The 20,272-nt window shown below is 61.0% G+C and overlaps 5 protein-coding genes and 1 non-coding gene across 6 annotated transcripts; 5 read left to right on the top strand and 1 right to left on the bottom strand.

Annotated features, from left to right (window-relative positions):
• Positions 1-1,302: 1,302 nt before the first annotated feature.
• On the top strand, positions 1,303-6,206 carry EHS24_007540 (uncharacterized protein; the record flags this gene model as incomplete). The annotated part of the gene is made up of 10 exons (XM_028622897.1): positions 1,303-1,861; positions 1,915-1,940; positions 1,995-2,097; positions 2,133-2,280; positions 2,334-2,446; positions 2,482-2,933; positions 3,797-3,998; positions 4,186-4,199; positions 4,558-4,792; positions 5,020-6,206. 10 exons carry the CDS (start codon positions 1,303-1,305, stop codon positions 6,204-6,206), a joined length of 3,039 nt encoding a protein of 1,012 aa, XP_028476790.1.
• A 255-nt stretch (positions 6,207-6,461) lies between these two features.
• On the top strand, positions 6,462-6,542 carry EHS24_007539. Its single transcript has one exon. It is a non-coding gene; the product is annotated as a tRNA-Ser (tRNA).
• A 1,345-nt stretch (positions 6,543-7,887) lies between these two features.
• On the top strand, positions 7,888-9,707 carry EHS24_007538 (uncharacterized protein; the record flags this gene model as incomplete). Its single annotated transcript, XM_028622896.1, has 3 exons — positions 7,888-8,394; positions 8,639-9,013; positions 9,075-9,707. 3 exons carry the CDS (start codon positions 7,888-7,890, stop codon positions 9,705-9,707), a joined length of 1,515 nt encoding a protein of 504 aa, XP_028476789.1.
• Positions 9,708-10,817: 1,110 nt separating this feature from the next.
• On the top strand, positions 10,818-12,794 carry EHS24_007537 (uncharacterized protein; the record flags this gene model as incomplete). Its single annotated transcript, XM_028622895.1, has 7 exons — positions 10,818-11,015; positions 11,156-11,618; positions 11,666-11,761; positions 11,835-11,945; positions 12,114-12,210; positions 12,252-12,531; positions 12,594-12,794. 7 exons carry the CDS (start codon positions 10,818-10,820, stop codon positions 12,792-12,794), a joined length of 1,446 nt encoding a protein of 481 aa, XP_028476788.1.
• Positions 12,795-13,372: 578 nt separating this feature from the next.
• Positions 13,373-15,542, top strand: SAC6 (fimbrin; the record flags this gene model as incomplete). Its single annotated transcript, XM_028622894.1, has 4 exons — positions 13,373-13,449; positions 13,507-13,594; positions 13,707-13,813; positions 13,946-15,542. The coding sequence occupies 4 exons, from the start codon at positions 13,373-13,375 to the stop codon at positions 15,540-15,542; spliced, it is 1,869 nt and encodes a 622-aa protein (XP_028476787.1).
• A 445-nt stretch (positions 15,543-15,987) lies between these two features.
• On the bottom strand, positions 15,988-19,665 carry EHS24_007535 (uncharacterized protein; the record flags this gene model as incomplete). Its single annotated transcript, XM_028622893.1, has 4 exons — positions 15,988-16,444; positions 16,500-18,117; positions 18,265-19,344; positions 19,620-19,665. 4 exons carry the CDS (start codon positions 19,663-19,665, stop codon positions 15,988-15,990), a joined length of 3,201 nt encoding a protein of 1,066 aa, XP_028476786.1.
• Between the last annotated feature and the right edge of the window lie 607 nt (positions 19,666-20,272).

The raw sequence follows: 20,272 nt of genomic DNA, 5'->3' as shown, positions 1-20,272 counted from the left end.
ACGCTGTCGCTGTCCGGCATGTCCGGCCCAATGTGTTCGGAACGCGCCGCACACATCAGATCCATGGACTTGGCTCGCAGCTCATGAACGCAAGACCCACACCCCCTGTTGCCACTCTGCTTAGATGGCCAGATCACACCCCCCTTTCCTTGGCACACTCCGTACACAACGGTCTCCCGTCAGCACGCAAGTTCCGGCGCGCAGCGTCCACGGCGCGCTTGCGAGAGGGTCGAGGGGGGGGGGGGGGGGACCGGAACGAACGGGGCCCATCTGGCCCGAGAGTGGGGGCATGTAGCGCATCTCACTAAACGGGACCAGACTGACGCCACTGTCGCGCTTCCCGGCGCCGCGATGGCGCAAGCTGGGCCACCTTCCGGGCCCATCGCGCTCAATGGACCGCATGTGGTGGTGGTGGTGGCCACCCGGCATAGCGTGCTGGTTGCCACTCACAAGCATCGCACCATACGTGCTTGTTCCCATGAACCAACCGGAGACCGCTGGCAAAACCAGTGACCACTCCGTGCCGGGTGTGAGGCGTCGTCATGGCATGTCCCAGTGGGCAGCGCCATTCGCCGATAAGATTGTGTGTCAACCCCCACCCCATCGCTCCTTATCGCGAGGCCTGTTTCGAAGCCCGTACACTCTGTCTGTCTTCTGTCCTCAAGGATGTGTGTTTCCTTTCTCATATACATACAGTTTCAGCGACGTCAGCAACCTACATACCCGTGAGATCTATGGGCCTGCGTCTCGCCGTGTCAGAGCCATGTCGTCGCTATAACTCCTCACGGCCGCGAGCTGGGGTGTTGTCTGTCCGCCCCTCTGTGCGCGTCAGGAGAGGCGCGTCTGGGGTTTGACATGGGACAGAGTTCACCTCGTACACGTTCGGACGCGTCGACTAATGTGTGCTTTGGGAGGTGTCACCGCGTGTGCTCGTCCTGCATGGGCCAAGCCAGAGGCCAGAGGCCACGCAATACGCAAGGCTGTCTGCCGATCACATACCTTGCGGCCATTACGGCACTGGGCAAGGAACGTCTATACCCAGATTAGAAGTTCAGTCCTAAAATGTCCTAATGTGAATTTGGGATTGCTGCTAATAGACCTTACTCTGCATTTGCTAAAAATAGCGAGGTTCGTTTGTTGACGTCGTTTGTGCATAAAGGGTTTCTCTCGGTCTCTCGGCCTCTCGGCTGAACCATTTCGTCGATCGTCTGCGCATTTTAGTATAGCATTTTCCGCGGCCCTCCCATGTTGCTTCTTCTCCATCCCTCAAACTTTCCACATCCTTAATCGCACTCCTCACCAATGTCGTCTCTCCTCAGCGAAGCTACACAACTGTACAAGGTCTACGAGCAGATGCAGCACGGCGGGCAACAGCAGCAGACCAGCCAGCAGTCGTCCACTCAAGCCACCCAAGCCACCCAAGCCGCGCAGTCCTCGAGCTCGTACCCGCAGCAAGCCTATCAGCAATATGTGCAGCCTCAGCAGTATCAAAATTACCAGCCAGCACAGAGCTATCAGCGTCCCACCCAGCAGACGCAGCAGTATGCGCCGCCGGCAACAGCTCCTCCAGGTCACTCTTCGACGGGCGGTTACACCCCACCTGCTGGCCCACCGCCTGCGGCTCCTGCTGGAGGCTACACCGCACCGTCTGGCCCACCTCCTGCGGGCAGCTACACCCCACCTGCTGGCCGTCCTGCTGCGACTCCTACGGGAGGCTACACCGCACCGTCTGGCCCACCTCCTACGGGTAGCTACACCGCACCTGCGGGCCGTCCTACGGGCGGATACACTCCACCTCCCGGCGCACCTCCCCAGAGCAGTACTTCGGACCCCAACCAGCAGTACTTCCGTTACTCCAGGTGTGAGTGGCTTAAGAACGAACTGAACGGTCGGACGCAGGCTCATATTATCTAGGCACCGGTACCAAGAAGGCACTGCTGGTGAGTTTCAGCACCGTGGCAAAGGCGCCAAGTGGCCAAGTGCTGATGTAAAAGATTGGCATCAATTACTATGGCTCGAGCAACCAGCTGGGCGGCTGCGTCAACGACGTGCAGAATATCAAAAACATGCTTACTAGCAAGTCTGCACCTCTTTGCTGTAGACATGTTCAGGTCCACTGACGGCGACGACAGACACCTTTGGATACGCGACAGACGACATGGTTCTCCTGACCGACGACACCAAGGACGCACGCAGCATGCCTACTCGCGCCAACATCTTGCGTGCGATGCAATGGCTCACCAACGGTGCCCGACGTGATGACTCCCTCTTCCTGCACTAGTGGGTGCCTTCTGCTTCCCATTGGGTCCATCCCAAGACTAACCCATACACAGCTCGGGACACGGTACTCTGACCAATGCTGTTAACGAGGACGACTATGCCGGCCACGCCGAGGCAATCTGCCCCGTCGACTTTCAGACTGCTGGCCTGATCGTCGACGATGACAGTAGGTGACATGCGTTTGCCGTATTGACCTCGCAGTGCACAACATTCTCGTCAAGCCACTCCCAGCCGGCTGCCGTCTTACGGCGGTCTTTGACTCGTGCCACTCTGGAAGTGCGATTGACCTGCCATGGGCATACTCGACAAAGGGTACTGTCAAGTCGCCCAACCTTATCGCAAACGCTGCCCCGGACCTCATGAACGCCGGCATGGCCGCGCTGTCTGGCAACGACATGGGTGCGCTATACACGCTCTTCCAGGCCGGGTCGACGGCCTACCGCACGCACACGGGCGTCGCCAACGCGCGCGCCACCAAGACGGCGCCGGCGGACGTGATTGCGTGGGGCGGATGCAAGGATGACCAGACGAGCGCAGACACCAAGGCCGAGGGCCAGGCCACGGGCGCAATGTCATACGCGTTCGTCCGCGCAGTGCAGAGCAATCCGCGCGCGAGCTACCAGCAGTTCCTGGTCGCGCTCCGTGACGCGATGGTGAAGGGCGGATATTCACAGAAGCCACAGCTGTCGGCTTGTCACGGTGAGATTTTGGCCATTCTGGTGTGGCAGGGAGTGTGTAAGCTAACACGAAATCAGAAATCGACACCTCGCTCCAGTTTGTTATTTAGCGGACGAAACGGGCCACCCGCGGCAAAGGGGCGATTCAATAGACCTGTTACTCTTCTGCCCACAACTAGAATATAAACAATTGACAAACGATACCAGCGGCATGCTATGCACTAACGAGCTGTCCCCTCTCACGTGTTGCGCAGTGTCGCAACTCGTTTATGGCACACCCTACTTGATCATCCCGAGAAGCTTCCACGGACAAACATGAAGTCTTGTGCCAAGCTCCCAAGACCCGAAACCAACCCGAAGAGCAGGTGGTTCCAACAAGCGGCCGAAACTGCGGTTGTCCATGCCCGCCTGACGCTGACAACCGATCTGCTGGTCAGCCTCCACCCGATCTGATGGTCCGCCTCCACTCATTCGCGCCTGGTTCTTGGTCAGACACGGCCATCACTTGCCCTCCACCAGTCTTGGGACACAAACCACTTTCCTGCCTCCACTTTGTCCGCGTCATTAGGGGTGTCCAGGGGCTCGTTTACTAGCTCGTCAATGGCCACTTGCACAGCGTCGTCCACGTTACTGTAGAACGCTCGACAACGGGGTACTACTGCAGAATTGAAGCGTGTAGCAACCCTCACCACCTACGTTCTTTCACTGGAAAGCCACACGCCTGGTCACATGTCCACTGCCTCAACTTGTATCGTGCCGGTCGCTGACGACAACACTAAAATTCAATTCACCGAAATCACAACAAGGCATGTCTTACCCCGCCTTCACTGACCTCGCAGCAGATTACCAAGCAAAAGATCGTTCCAGCTACCCCAAACTCAGGACCCAATGTCCCAGCAGCCCTCACGTGTCTGCTTACCGCCGGTGCTGTACCGCCCAGGCGCAGGCAGGGCGCAGGTTACGGCGGCCGTCACTCGCCGTCCAACGGCCACGTCCGAGGCCGTGTCGACCGCTTCCGTGTCCGCGTCGCGGACACGGCAAGTAACGCTCTATACCAAATCAATTAGAATTTTTCACCCAGGTTTTATAAGACGCGGAATGCGAGGGGGTGTGGGACGGAAAAAAAAGGAGGGAAATAGGGAACGAAAAAGATCCGTCCCCCTCCCATTTCCACCTCTGGGCCCTCACGTCTCACCTGACCTGACCTGCACATGCTCCCTGTTACCAGACCACTCTTACTTTGTAAGCCTGTGGAGGTAGTGAGCTGTAGCCCACGTCACGCTGCTCAAACAAGTACTGCAAAGTTGTTGGGGACCCCGCTTACTCGCATCCGGCAGGGGACGGACAGGCGTGGACGGTTCTCGCGCTGTATCAAGGGTCTCATTCCGTCATGAATAATATTCTCAAGAGTTTTGAGGGACCGTCGGTCTGTTTGTTGTGGTATAAGAAGGAGAGCGACTGTTTCCAGTAGCCGTCTCTTTCACAGATAAATTCACTGTACCAACACCATCTCTCACATAGCATCAAAGTGAGTCCTCTGTCGTCTGGCCTCCACCTCGGAACATTCCCCAAGAAGCCGAGCTGACCACCCACACTCCAGATGACCGTCGACAACACCACCCCCAAGCGCACCAACCCCGCCGCGCTCACCAGCATTCCCAACCCGGACGCCGGCTACCCGGGTTCCTACCTGCCCGCGCAGATGGGCCCCATCGGCGGCCTCATGCCTTCTGCCGCGTTCCCTCAAAACGCCAACCCGCCCGAGCTGTTCAAGCCCCTCACTATCCGCGGCGTGACCTTCCAGAACCGTATGTGGGTCGCGCCCATGTGCATGTGTGAGTACCGATTGTTGTGCGCGGAGTGGTGGTGGTGGTGGTGTGGAGTTAGGCCCGCCTGACACTGCGGGACGGTGGGGGCGGTTTGCTTCGTTTGTGGCGGACGCGGAAATATGCCACACAACAAGCGCTCGGACGTGGCCGTCGTGCCTCTGCCACGAACATTTGCTCCGGCCCCTTCTCAACACGCCGCGATCCTCTTGACCAGCCGCTGACACCACCCGCAGATTCGTACGAGGACGGCATGGCCAACGACCATGCCCTCATTCACCAGGGCTCCATGGCCATGCGTGGCTGGGGTAACCTCATGGTCGAGGCTACTGGTGTCACCCCCGAGGGCCGTATCACTCCCAACTGCCTGGGCCTGTGGAAGGACGAGCAGATTGCGCCTCTGAAGCGCATTGTCGACTACGTCCACGCCAACCAGGGCAAGATTGGTATCCAGCTCGCGCACTCTGGTCGCAAGGGCTCGACTCTGCCCATGTGGGTCTACTACGGCGCCATGCTGCAGGGCTACGAGGGCGGCGAGACTGTCACCGAGGAGGCTGGTGGCTGGCCCGAGAACGTCATGTCGGCCTCGGCCATTTCGTTCAACGAGGACACGTTCCCCCAGCCCCGCGAGGCCACCAAGGAGGACATTGAGGAGGTCAAGGAGGCCTTCCGCGCCGCCATCCGCCGCGCCAAGGTGTGCGGCTTTGACTACATTGAGCTCCACGGTGCCCACGGCTACCTCATGTACCAGTTCCAGTCGCCCGTCACCAACCAGCGTACCGACGACTACGGTGGCTCGTTTGAGAACCGTATCCGCTTCCCCATGGAGATTGTCAAGATTGCCCGTGAGGAGTGGGACGGCCCCCTGCTCTACCGCACCAGCGCCACCGAGTGGCTCGAGTCAGCCCTTGGCCCCGAGAAGGCCCACCCGGGCCAGAAGGAGGAGTACGCCTGGTGGGGCATGGAGCAGACTCTGGCGTTTGCCGCCAAGCTCCGTGACGCCGGCGTCGACCTGCTCGACGTGTCGTCGGGCGGCAACGACCTGCGCCAGAAGATTGTCGTCAAGCCCGGCTACCAGGTCGAGATGGCCGCCGAGATCCGCGCCAAGGTCCCTGGCCTGCTCATCGGCGCCGTGGGCCTGATCACCGACGCCCAGCAGGCCGAGGACATTGTCAAGGCCGGTCAGGCCGACGTCGCCCTCTTCGCCCGCGAGGTCCTCCGCAACGTCGACTTCCCCCTCCAGGCCGCCCACGAGCTCGGCGCCGCCGCCGTCCCGGCCAACCAGTACAGCTCGGGCTGGACGCGCATGCTCCGCCCCAAGGGCGATGCCGAGACCATGGCTGCGCTCGCAAAGGCCCCCGGTGCCGCCAACGCCAAGGAATATATTGCCACCAGCACCGTTGCCGAGGACCGCAGGCCGTAGATAGAAGATAGAAGAAGTATATGATATTCGATGACCTGTGCGGTGGCAGTAGTGTGTCTGTGAAAAGCAGGCGCGGAGCAGAGCAACAGACGCGCCCTGCCGCCCCCCCGCGCCGTCCGCCACAACTGCCACTTTTCGCCGCCCTCCGGAACCACACCATCCACCTTGAACCGTCCATAACTTTTCTTCCACAGCTCCAATCGATGCGAGCAAAGCACTGCCCGACACCTTGCATGCAGGAGAAAAAGCACAGGGGGCAATGTGGCGGAGTGGTTAACGCGATTGACTCGAAATCAATTTCCTTCGGGAGCACATGTTCGAATCATGTCATTGTCGGAATACGGCAGGAGATCTCCTGGGATGTCTGCTCTTTTGGCCTCGAGGGCGTGCGAGCGGGTGTGATGGATGGGTGGGTAGCGGGGTGGGTAGCGGGGTGGTGACAGTGACGATTGGTTGGGTGGAAGGTGGGGGTGGTGGAGAGGCGAGATGGAGGTGGCAGGTGCCACAGGCCTTTGTTCAGTCCCTGAGGTCATGCTCACCACAGCACCAACCACCCGTAGTGGCCACTGCCATCTGCTGAAGCCTATGCCTGCACAGCTGAACCCTCGCGTTCTCTGTGTCGCCCTTCTGGGTTAGTACGACGACAGGGACCCGAAGAACCGGTATGGCCACTGGGTGAGCGTCACGCTTTCTTCACGTTCTGTCATGAAACCAAACAAAAAAAAAACGGGTCCGACCCTCAGGACCCTAGGAAAGTTAGGCGCGACGACGACGCACACAGTAGTACCTCTTGTAGCATTCCAGCAGTCACCTGTGAGTCTCCTGCGAGAGTCGGGCTGTCCGCCAGCTCCATGTAAGTGACCCCACGCCGGTAACACCAGTGACCAGTATGGCGAGCAGCCGTCTAGAAGGTATCGACGTGCCAAAATGTGTCGGGCTGGAGCGTGTTGATCTGCTGTACATGCTGTTTCATCGCGTCCCGTGGCCAGTGGCCAGTGCCCTCAAAACGCGTGTGTTTTAGTGTTGGGTTTCTATTCAGCCGCTGACATTAGTCCGAGTGTGTGGGTGATCTGCAGACTGAGAGTGAGACCCATGTAGTCTGTAGCGAGGACGTTACAGACAGCTCGTATGATGCATATGCATTGATCGTGTCTATCCCCGCACTCTGAGAGACAGCTCTCGCTGTTTTGGCCCCTGTTGCTTCAGGCTGGTACCAGTAGGCTTGTTTTGGTGGGTGGCCCGCGCGCGTCTCCCTCCCTCGCTGTGCCAAGGCCCGCCCACCGCCCGCCACCACCGCCCGCCGCCCCCGTTTGTGCGCGTCAACATGGCTGGTTTGCTTCCCATCTCCATCCTCCTCCTCTTTCATCCTCTTCATCCACGCGTGCAGGTCAGAGACCAGCACAGCATCCACCACCTCTTCATTTCCTACACTCGCTCACCTCTCATCTCTGTTGAACAGACACTCCCCACGATACACCAACACCTCTCCAGCCACCCCTTTCACGTCAACAACAACACCTGTCGCTCACCACACACACACCGACCCGTTGTTTTTCCAACACCGTGTGTCCGCTCTGAAGCACGACTACATCACGAACACGTTACGACAACCTACCGCCTTCTACGCTTCCTCGCTACCGCTCTGTGCATACACCCAACAAGCGAAAACTAGTCGCCGACCATGTCCGAGCCTTCACTCTCGGCGCTGTCCCTGTCCGACAACCCAGGGTTGACGCGGGCCGAGACTCCTCGTACCGGCCACGGTGAGGCATTTGTTGACGCACGCGTTGCCACTCCGCAACCGACGGGCGCTGAACTGGAAGAGCTCGCCATCACCAACGCAGCCCATGCCTCCCACATGGCCGTCGTCGACACGGCCTCCTCGTACCCAGCTGCGCTCGGACCGCCTACTTCACCTTCCATTAGCGGTGCGGACGTCGAGGCCGACCCCATCCTGCACCACATTGCGCACACGCAGCCGACCGCCACCCCGTTTCGTGCACGCGCCGCCCCTCTGTCGACGCATTACGAGGGTGTTGGTCCACGCCTCACAAAGTCGGCGGCGCTGCGCCAGGGCTTGGAGTGGGAGGACCCGCGCGACCTGCGACGCAGCGCCACCAGCAGCGAAGAAGCACAGGCAGGCATCTTTGACAATGTTCCCGGCCACAAGCGCGCAGGCCTCCAAGTGGTGAGTCTGCTTTCCCGGCCAAAAGCACATGTGGATCAACGAGCTACGCGTCGTGACAGCACTCGTCATGAGTGACAAACAACGGATGGCACGTCGGCGGCACGTGCCGGACCAACTTGGGACCACCTGGGGTCATTGACACCGGTCATTCCTCCAGCAGGTCCCGGTGTTTGTCTGCAACTCTAACTTTGTGGCCATGCGACAAAGTCATTCCAATCATATATATGTAACTAACCACTTGCAGAATGTCGACTCTCTTGCAGAGCCAGTTGTCGCCCCACGTCAAAACCGTGCTGCCATGCTTCGCCTCGGTATCAGCGTCGAAGAGCCTACGCGTGACATGGCCGCCAGTGCCGCCGCGAACAAGGCACGCGATGCGGCCGAGCGCGCCGAACGTCGCCGCAGTATCCAGCTGCCTATCAACCTCACCCACCCCGAATCTCTTCCTCGACAGAACCGTGCTGCCCTGTTGCGTCTTGGACAGCTGCCTGCGTCGCACGGCCGTGACCCCCGCGATGTCGCCGAGCAGGCGGTCTTGAACAAGGAGAGGGAGGCCGCCGAGCGCCTGGCCAAGCGCAAGAGCGTGGTGCTTCCAGCGAGCCTGGCTGCTCCGACGATTGTGAGTGTGAATGGGCGGTGACTGTTTGATGAGCAGATCGGCTGACCTGTTTCCCTCACAGCAACCACGCTTGAACCGCTCGTCCATGCTTCGTACCGGTGAGGCTGCACCAACGCCTAGGGCACCCGCCGCGCGCCCCATGTCAATGTTCGTCCCCAAGACGACCGAGACTGCGTCTCGCACAACTGCCCAGCGTTTCGCAGCAGACAAGGCAGAGAAGGCTGCACGCCGTGCGAGCATGACCACCCCGCTTCGCTCGCTTGCCGCGCCCGTCATTGCCCCTCGCACAAATCGCGCCTCGGCGCTCCGCACCGACAAGCCGGCTCCCCTCTCCCTTTCCCGAACGACCTCCACCTCGTCGCTCACGAGCATGAGCACGCGTACCAGCAACCTTAACCCGGCCCCTCTCAAGCCTGTACCAGCACCCATGCCCTCCCCTCGGTCAAAGTACCTCGCGCCCCGCCCTGCCCCTGTCCCACCAAAGCACAGGCCCAGCGCGAGCATATCGTCAGAGCTCTCGGGCGGAGTGTCGCGGTCTTCATCACCAGGCTCGGACAAGCGTGACTCCATCTTCCGCAGGCTCAGCCTCAAGCCTTCGGTCACAACGTCGTCAGCCAGCAGTGGACCTCGTCCCACGAAATCGAGCCTCCTCCGTGAGGGACTCGGCGCCAAGATCGGCAAGTCGGTCAGGTGAGGCGACTGCCGCACCGGGGATACACTGTCTGCGGTGCGGCCAGTCCCCCTGATATGAGACTTGAGACGTGCTCGAAGCTTGGGTGGCCTGGGTGGGCTTCAGCAGGAACCGCCTGTTCACGGCATATGCCGGCCTGAGGCGGGGTCACGGCACGCGCTGTTGTTCGGGTGTTTTTAACGACGTTTTCCGTACGAGCCGGTGGACTAGTGTTATGGGCTTGGAAGGGTTGGGAGAGGACAGGCACTAGCGTAGCCTTTCCACCTGACCTTTATCCACATACTCCACTCGATGTGGAGTGAGAGACGAAGAAAGAGTGTGTTTTTCTCAGGCCGCGTCACTGCAGGTGGGCTGGGCCGATGTTCCGTCCCTGCCAGCCTTGCTGTGCCTCTGTCGAGCCTTGCTACGAGCTCCGGAGTTACGTGGCATAGCTGTTCCAACTACTACTTTAACCATCGCCTTCGTTGTGTATAGAAACCATTGTCCCCCCTCCCCCTCCCTCATGTGACTTTCTTTCTGAATTACCCCATCTGTTTTGACGTCGTGTCTTTTACGACGTTCTTTGACAAACATGCAATGTCCGTAGTGTCCCCTGTTCCTGCTCGTCGCCTGGAACAGCCATGACACCTGGAACTGACGCCGACTCGTAAACTTACATACACTCAATGTCGACGCCAAAGGGTGCCTTGAGACCACAGACTAGAAGACATGCCAGAACAGGTATCCGTGGTGGGCGGTTCACGACGGCAGTTGCCGGCAGAGCGGTCAAAACACCGATGACGTCCATGGTGGCGGGTTGGTCGGTCTTTCGTCGTTGCATAGTGCGGATGGCTTCTCGCGAATGACCTTGTACCGTCCCAGCATCGCTCCTCTCCTGTCTGCTGGATACCCCCGCTAGCCCACCTGCTCCACCCACATTTTGGTCTCTTGGAGTCTGCAGGCAGACTAGTATAAAGCAGCGAGACGCATACCCAAGCTCCCCCACCCATCCAGGCTTGTCTTCGCCCAGCTCCCCGCCCAGCTCAGCTCGGTATCCTGAACGTTGTCCTGAAAGACAATCTCCCTCCACCTCCACTCCCCAACGTCACTCTATACCTCAACCCGCCTCGCGCAATGGTCTCTTCCCAGTGGACGCTGGCGTACGCTCTGCCCATCCTCCTCAGCCTCGTGGGCGTGAGCCTCACCACACCCGTCGACGCCCGCGCGCTCGCGACTCGCTGGGAGCTGCCCGACACTGCGCAGGAGATTGACCAGAAGGCCTTCAACAACCTCGACCCGATTGCGAGCCAGAATGTGACGGATGGGAGCTACGTGAGTGACCCGGGATGTGTGTTGCGGGCGAACGTGCCAAGGGGTGATGTACTGACATCTGTTCCTTTGGCCCTCACTGTATCCATTTTCATTTCCTTGCGACCACCACCTTGTCTTCACCATTGTCTCCCCCCCACCAGCTCTTCATCCCACCCGGATCCACTGCCGAGTCACTCAAAGCCAAGCCCTTCCACGTGTACGACGACAACTTCCTCACCATCCTCGGCTCCAACCCGACCCTCACCTTGATTGCCGACTCGGGCACCGACCCGCTCTTCCACGAAGCGGCCGTGTGGTGGCCGCCCACTGACGAAGTCTTCTTTGTCCAGAACGCCGGTGCCAAAGCTGCCGGAACAGGTCTGGCCAAGAGCGCCATCATCGAGAAGATTTCGCTCAGTCAGGCCGCCGCTGCTGCCGCGGGCGGCAACGCAAACGCGACAGGGCAGGTGGATGTGGTGACGGTGCCCTCGTCGCCGCAGGTCATCAACCCCAACGGAGGCACCAACTGGAACGGCGGGATTGTGTTCTGCGGCGAGGGCCAGGGACCCGATGTCGCCAGTGCACTGTACTACATGAACCCCGTCGAGCCGTACAATACCACGGGTGGGTATAATGTTTCGGCGTCAAATGCCGCTGACCCAGCTCTGCAGTGATTCTCAACAACTTTTACGGACGCCAGTTCAACTCGCTCAACGACGTGGCGGTGCACCCTAACGGCTGGCTCTACTTCACTGACGTGGACTATGGTGAGTGCTACTGTCCCCGTGTTCACCACACCACAGGTCTGGATACGCTTCAAGTGGCGCTGACTCGCCGCAGGTGTACTCCAGGACTTCCGCGCCAAGGTCAACATCCGCCGCCAGGTCTACCGCTTCCGTCCCGACACTGGAGTCGTGCAGGCCGTGACCGACCATGCTCTGCGTCCCAACGGTGAGTGGACGACGACGGCAGGATGAGAGGAGAGTGGGCACGGCAATATTCTTCCTTGCGACAGAGCGGGAAACTGTACCCAGCTGGGATCCTCGGGAACCTCAGCTGGCGTCCGTGGGGCTCTCTGCTTGTTCCTGAACCACGAGCCATCGCTGACTCTGCTTCCAGGCATTACATTCTCCCCCGATGGAAAGTGGATGTACATTGCCGACACGGGTGCGGCCGAGGGATTCACCGGCATGGACTGGAGCCTTCCAGCGAGCATGTGAGTTGAGCGTTCCGGCAATGGCTCTGGTGCAATTCCAGCTATCTATTTCTGCTGTTGCTGGACCCAGCTCGTCCCCTACCGCCAGCTTGCGAAAAGTGGCAGAGCTCACACTTCAGCTACCGCTTCCCTGTCAACGACGACGGCACCATCGGCTCCGCCACCTTGTTTGCCTACGTCTCACCTGGTATTCCCGACGGTGTCCACTGCGACGAGGCTGGAAACCTCTACGCCGGTGTGGGTGACGGTATCCACGTCTGGGACCCCGCCGGTACACTCCTTGGCAAGATTTATGTCGGCGCCACCAGTGCCAACTTTGCCGTGAGTCTCACGTGGTCGAGGAGCAGTAGCTGCTCATCCACTTCTGTAAAACTGCAGTACAGAGCAGCTGGGAGGCAACTCGGCCATCCACTGCGTCCACTGCGTCCACTGTTACCCACCTTTGTGAGTCCTTGGCTGACGGACAGTTTGCCGGCAAGGGTCGCATGGTCATCTGCGCCGAGACCGAGCTCTACTATGCCACGTTCGCGGCCGAGGGAGCCCACCTCCCCGGCCTCCAAGGACTGGAGGGCGCTGGGTTTTAAGTACTTGTGAGAAGTAGTCGAGCCTCATCGCTGTGCAAGTATGGCCATAGTTTAGGAGTGGTAGTGACATCAGCGTAAACAATCCGCCACTGACGTGTGGACAGTGTGTAATGAATGCAGCTGGAATGAATGCAACAGGGGCTGAATGTGAATCTGGTCTGTTGGCTGGGCAGAAAGTTGCCAGGTGGCGAACGATGACGCATACACACTACCTTGTACTGTCTTTCAAGCTGTTACAGCTGTTGTGTGCCGGCCAAAGCATGGGCACGCCCGTACGCCTGCCTGTCACAGCTCCGCAGGCGTATTTGGTTCTGGGTAAACTCACTTTCGACGTGTATAAAAAGTGGGAAGAAGCCAGCGATGAATTGGGGAGTTGATTTGATTACGTAAAGCCATCGTCATTGATCGGTTGGAGGGAGTGACGCATTCGCAGGCTGTCCTTGATGCTGTGACGAGCCGCCGCACAAGAGACCACATCAGGCTGCATCGCCCGCCTTTGTTCTTTCCATCCTCCCACCCAGCCACCAGCCCCCATCGCCCTCTACACCACTCCGCTCATCCATCCCGAATCATCCACCATGCAGGCCCTCAAGCTGGGCAAAAAGTACCCGGACCTCAAGCAGGAGGACATCTTCGACCTGATCAACCGCTTCCAGTGAGTCCCATGTCTCCCGCCTTGGCTGGCTTTCCACAAACTTACACCCACCTAAAGGCAGATTGATGTCGACGACAAGGGTTCGCTTGACAAGGCCACTGTCATCTCTGCGCTCCAGCAGAGCGGCGATGCCGACTATGACTCTGTGAGTTACCACGACGGCGGTCGGGCATTTATCGATCACCCTCATCGTTTCCTCCCCCCCTTGCGCCGATCTCTCTCGTCCCCTGTTTCGTTTCTAACGGCCCAATCCACAGGCGCGTGAGACGCTCAAGAATGTCAACATTGACTCGTCGGGCCGTGTCGAGCTCGAGGACTGGGTCCAGCTCCACTCGCTGTTGAAAAAGGCCAAGGAGCAGCCTCTGTGAGTGACAACTGTCTCTGCAACGATGATGAGGCCTCGAGGCAAAGCGGTGCGGCCGACACGCCCGCGTCCTTTTTTTTGGCCGCATCTTGCCACAAGCACAACCTGTGTATTTTCACTGACCTGTCCCAGCCTCGAGACGCACAAGGGCCGTATTGCCATGAAGGGTACCGCGGGCACCAACGCCCAGCACTCGATCAACGAGGATGAGCTGCGCTCGTTCACCGACCACATCAACGGTGTGCTTGGCGGTGACCCCGATGTTGGCCACCTCCTTCCCATCCCGACCGACACGATGCAGCTCTTTGACGAGGTCCGCGACGGTCTGATTCTGTGCAAGCTGATCAACGACTCTGTTCCCGACACCATCGACGAGCGTGTGCTCAACAAGCCCGGCCCCAAGCGCAAGCAGCTCAACGCGTTCCAGATGACTGAGAACAACAACATTGTCATCACCTCGGCCAAGGCTATTGGCTGCTCGGTGGTCAACATTGGTCCCTCGGACATCCAGGAGGGCCGCGAGCACCTGATCCTCGGTCTCGTGTGGCAGGTCATCCGCCGTGGTCTGCTTGCCAAGATTGACATCAAGATCCACCCCGAGCTCTACCGCCTGCTCGAGGACGGCGAGACGCTCGACGAGTTCCTGCGTCTCCCGCCCGACCAGATCCTCCTCCGCTGGTTCAACTACCACCTCAAGGCCGCCAAGTGGGAGCGCCGCGTCACGAACTTTACCAAGGACGTCTCGGACGGCGAAAACTACACGGTGCTCTTGAACCAGCTCAAGCCGGACCAGTGCTCGCTCGCGCCCCTCCAGACGCGCGACCTTCACCAGCGCGCCGAGGAGGTCCTGGACGGCGCCGACCGTATTGGCTGCCGTCGCTTCCTGACCCCCAACTCGCTCGTGTCTGGTAACCCCAAGCTCAACCTTGCGTTTGTTGCCAACCTGTTCAACACGTGGCCGGGCCTTGCGCCGCTCGAGGAGGCCGAGGCTCCTCCTGTGATTGAGGACTTTGACGCCGAGGGCGAGCGCGAGGCGCGCGTCTTCACCCTGTGGCTCAACTCGCTCGACGTTGATCCCGGAGTGTACAGCCTCTTCGAGGACCTCAAGGACGGCTACATCCTCCTCCAGGGCTTTGACAAGGTCATCCCCGGCTCGGTCATTTGGCGCCGCGTCTCCAAGCCCAAGGAGGGCCAAGAGCTGTCGCGCTTCAAGGCTGTCGAGAACACCAACTATGCCGTCGAGCTGGCCACTGCCAACGGCATGCACATGGTCGGCATCCAGGGCGCGGACATTACCGACGGCGCACGCACGCTCGTCCTCGGCCTCGTGTGGCAGCTCATGCGCATCAGCATCACCCAGACGCTCGCGTCCATCTCCAAGGGCGGCCGCGGCGTCACCGACCAGGACATGGTCAAGTGGGCCAACGAGACGGTCCAGCGCGGCGGCAAGTCGTCCACCATGCGCTCGTTCAAGGACCCCAGCCTGTCCAACGGCGTCTTCTTCCTCGACCTCCTCAACGGCGTGCGCCCCGGCATCGTCGACTACAACCTCGTCTACCAGAACACCAACGACCCCGACGAGAAGAAGCTCAACGCAAAGCTCGCCATCAGCATTGCGCGCAAGCTCAACGCACTCATCTTCCTCGTGCCAGAGGACATTGTCGACGTGCGTCCCCGCCTCATCCTCACCTTTGTGGGCGCGCTCTGGGCCGCGAGCCTCAACCAGTAGGCATAGGCTGCAGGGCTGCAGGGCTGCAGGGCTGCAGGGCTGCAGGGCTGCAAGGCTGCAAGTCTGCAGCGGGGCGGGGCATGGCAGCGGCCGTAGAGAGATGTGCCAGTGTGGGGTAAGGGGTGTGGGGTGTAGGGGTGGTAGTACATCTTTGTCCACATGACCGCCGCGCGAGGGAGAACGATATCGAGGGGGAGAGCGAGTGAGGGAGAGCGTTAGTTGATCGCACTGTACTGTAGCGAGGTGTCTCGTAATGAAGTGTCTCATGACGGATCTGCATATGACGAACGATGGACTCGAGGGAGAGAGAAACACTGAACAAGACGAAACTCGATATATTTTGACGAAACAAACGAAACACAACGCGTAAGTGCTTGCCTGGGCTTCACTCCCGCTCTGGGTCTCCTTCTTCTTCTTCCTTTACTAGTGTATCGCAGCGGCCCTTCTAAGCAGCGGCAGCGACGACGGGGGCCGCAGCAGGCGCCGCCGCGGGCTCCTCGTCCACGTCCATGGCCTCGCTGTCCTTCTGGGGAGACTGGGACTTGGACGCCGACTTGCGCGGGCTCTGCAGTCCCTCAGCGACGGGCGGCTCGGCCTTGTCCTTGAGCTTGTCGTCGTTCTGCTGTGTGGGCGTGGGGACGGAGGGCAGGAGCGAGGGACCCTTGCGCGCGATCCAGCGGTACACCTTTGCGGCGCAGAGCACGCCGCGGTCCTGCTGGAGCTGCAGGGCGAGGCCCTGCGGCATCCAGTGTGCGGCTTCCGGGTCGATCGAGTCGACGACAAGGTCTTCCTCAATCTCCTCTTCGGCGGCGGCGGCTGCCGCACGCGTGGGCTTGGGCGCCGCGCGGGACATGATGGTAATGCGGGGCTGGCCGTCCTCGAGTTCCAGAGTGAGGCGGTACCTAAGGGAAATGTCAGTTGAAATGACGGCAGAAGAGGCTTTTAGCTAAAACTCACGTCTCGTTAGCAGAGCCCAGCTCCAAATCATGCGTCCACAGTGTACGCAGGCCGCTGTCGTCTCCGGGCAAGTCAATGTAGCCGGCAAGCGCGTCGGGGAGGTACCTGAACCCAGCCTGGCCCGATATGAAGATCATACGCTCAGGCAGGGCGGCGCGCTTGTGGTCGTCAAACGGCAGGTCACCTGGCATGAGGTGCGCGTCGGCGTCGAGCGAGTCGGTCTGCGGCGCCCAGTCAAACAGCGCCACGCGCTGGCGGGCGAGTTCGGCCATGTGCAGTTTGCGCGCGGTACGGCGCGGGAGGCGGGAGCCAAAGCTCTTGTCGACCTTGACGCGCTCGACACCCTCGACGACGATACTGGCTCCGTCGTGGCCATTACCCCACGAGCGGGTGATGACACCGTTACGCTCCGTGGCAGTGTACCGAACGAGACGGGGCACGACGCGGACAGTGACGTTGACAATGTCGTCGTCGCTGCGCGTAGCCGCGCCACCCCACCGGATCCAGCCAGCGTGGACGAGCACGAGACCCAGGTCCGAGTCGTCAGTGTACACGTCGGTGCCCCAGATACGCCTCTCGAGACGGGCCTGGCCGCCGACACCCCAGCCAAGGCCGACGTCGGCACCGTCGCCGCCAGAGGAACGTGCCTCGTCCCAACCAGGCTCGCCCCGGACCTTCCATCGCGTGCCGAGGAAGGCACCGCTGACGCGCACAATGGCAATGGCACCCTCACACTCGACGCCCGTGGAACGAGTCTGCGCGAGCGACCATTCGGGGCCGTGGTAGACCTCATGGCCGACGACACGGTTGAGGTCGGGAAGGCTCTTGAGCCACGCCTCAACAGGCTGGCTCGAGACCTCGGGCCACTTCTTGACGGCCACGGTGAGAGCAGACAGGTCGCGCGGGGCATTGTCCTTCTTCTCCTCCTCCTTGCGGGTACGCTTGGCACGCGAAGTGGTGGCGCGGCGGTTCTGGGCCTGGTCCTCGAGTGCAGTCTCCATGCGTGGCCGCTTGGTGTCGCGAGGCGTGTAGGTGTACTCGCGAGGCTCATTCTTGGCAGCGTAGCCTGCGTACGGGCGGTTCTCGCGAGCCGGCGGCTGCTGCTGCTGTTGTTGTTGCTGCTGCTGCTGCTGTTGCTGTTGCTGAGCCTGCTGAGCCTGTTGCGCCTGTTGAGCCTGCTGCTGCTGGGCCTGTTGCGGCTGCTGGATAGGGGGAGGCGCGGCTGGGGCAGCGGGAACAGGAGGCGGGGCAGTCCTGGCAGCCTCGTGGCTCTGAGTGCCGGGCTGGTTGATTACCTCGATGTGGCGGGTGTACTTTGGCTCCTGGTGGGCCGGCTGCTGGGCGGCTGGGGCCTGGGTGCGCGGACGGTACAGGTCGCCGTAGGTGGTCGACGTCTGGCGCGGCGGCTGGAATGGCTTGGCCTCGACACCATACGCACGGTCACGCTTCTCGGCTTCGTAGCGCAGAATGTCCTTGCGCTCATTCTCGCGTATCTCGCGGATGCGGGCCTGGCGCTCCTCCTCGAGGCGGCGCTCACGCTCACGTTCGCGCAACTCGCGCTCGCGGCGGTCCTTTTCGGCAGCAGCGGCCTGTACCTCGCGGTCGCGCTGGGCAATAGCTGCACGGTCACGCTCAAGTTCCCGGTGCTTGCTGTCGCGGTCGCGTTCCGCAATAGCCTGGCGGTCGCGCTCAAACTGGCGTTCCCTCTCGCGCTCCTTCTCCCTCTCACGCTCTCGCTGCTCGCGGTCACGCTCACGACGCTCACGCTCGGCGGCGCTGTACTGGCCTCCGCCAAAGGGAAAGCCGCCGGCACCTCCGCCGAGGAAGCCACCGCCCATACCATAGCCGCTGTACGGGGTGGTGTAGGCGGATGCATAGGTCGAGCTGAACGAGTAGGGCGGGCGAGCTGAGTGGGGTGCCGAGGATGATCCGTTGCCGCCAGTGGCCGATGGCTTTGGAGCCTGAGCGGATGACGTGGGGGGCACTTCGCGTGTGGACTGAGTAGGCGAGGTAGTAACCGAGGTGGTCTTGGTGACCGGAGAGCGCTGGGCAGAGGACTGCTCGCGCGCTCCAGATGACAGAGGAGGGGGACCACCAAAGATTCCACGCGAGGCAGCAGATGGGACGGGGACATTGGTCTTTACGGGGCTCGTCTGGCCGATGGACGACAGACCGCTGAGGGTCTCCCGCTGCTGGCTGCTGCTGCTAGACAGGGTACGCTGATGCCCACCTGGGACGGCCTCCTTGGTGGAGCTGGCGTTGGACGCCGAGCGTTCACGGCCGCCCACCTCGTATGACGAGCCGAGAGGACGCGGGTTGAGGCTTGAAAAGCTAGGGAGAGCGAGTCCGGGACGGGTGCCCGATGACGCTCCACCAGAAGCAGGCGGGTGGGATGAAGAGGCCGAGGACGCCGACTTTGGCGCGGTCGCGCTGGATGGTGGAGGGGGGTCGCGGCGCGAGAGCGTCGGCGAGGTGGATGCCGAGAGCACTGAGCGAGGGTACGAGCTGGCCGACCGACCGGGGGAAGCGTCAGGTCCGGCGGCTGCCTTTTGACGATCACGCTCGCGGTCGCGCTCGATTTCACGGAGGCGCTCACGCTCTCGCTTCTCGGCCATGTAGTTGCCATAGCCGCCAAAGCCGCCCCCGCCGCTGAACATGCTGGACCGGGGCGCGCTGGAAGCAGCAGTGGACGGTGCTCCCTCGTGGCGGGCTGAAGGGTATGTGGAGCTCAGGCCAGAGCCTGGAGGAGGGGGCCGGCCGTCGTTGGGTGGTGCCGACGACGATGTGGAGGAAGGCGGCGGAGGGTCCCTGGGGCGTTCCCTCTCGCGATCGCGATCGGCTGGAGCTGCAGAGGACGAGAGCGGGCCGCTGTGGTGGTGGTGGTGGTGATGGTGATGGTGGTGCGGTGCGGTATGCGAGTGGGGGTGGGTGGATGAAGTGGAAGAGACAGATGCGGCGTCGGTGGTGGGCCGGGCACCGCCGGCCCCGGGATAAGAGAAGCGAGGCGGAGCGTCTGCATACAGCCGAAGCCGAGAAAGGGATGAATGTCAGCGACTATATAATGTGTGGGTTCTCCCAGGGTTGGCCAAGAGAGAGAGTTGCTTCTCAACCAATGCTCACCTCTGGCCGCTGCTCGCTCGCGAGCGGCCTTGTCCTGCTCGCTCATGGGAGAGAGTCTGTGCGGCAGAAAGTGTCGAAAAGGTGGAGGGGGGCCTGGGGTTGATGGCGTGTCTGCGTTTGCCTAGCTAGACGTTGGGGCGGAGCCGGGGGGCAGCAGCGGCCAAGATGCGGGCAAGGGGGGATGTGTGGTTGTTGGACGAGAGAGGTTGGTGGATGTGGATGCAGGTGGGTGGATGTGGATGCGGGGTGTGGATGGTGGATGGAAGATGGGGGAGGGGTGGAAAGAGAAATGGGATGGTGTCGAGGGAAACGATGTTGCCGGGGGGAAAGGGTGTGTGTGTGGGATTTGGAGAGATGTGTCCGGGGCGGGGCGCGCGGGGGGGATGGTGTGTGTCGTCGTCGTCGTCGGCGCAGCGACGGCGGCGGCGGCGGCGGCGGCAGTGGGCGGTTCGGCCAGGCACCAAAGGAAAAAAACGGGCACCAAACGCCACCAGAGAGCGTTTTGCCTGTTAGCGTCAACACACTGGCTAGCTGGCTCATGGCTGGACAGACGGACCACAGAGGACACAAAAGCACACGTCAATACACGACACGGGTCAATCTCTCTCTCGCATACCCGGTGATACCAGCGAGACCGGTGGTGTGATATCATC

The sequence above is a fragment of the Apiotrichum porosum genome (assembly GCF_003942205.1).
Source record: "Apiotrichum porosum strain DSM 27194 chromosome Unknown scaffold_5, whole genome shotgun sequence".
In the NCBI taxonomy this organism is placed as follows: domain Eukaryota; kingdom Fungi; phylum Basidiomycota; class Tremellomycetes; order Trichosporonales; family Trichosporonaceae; genus Apiotrichum; species Apiotrichum porosum.
This window is presented reverse-complemented; position numbering and strand designations above follow the sequence as displayed.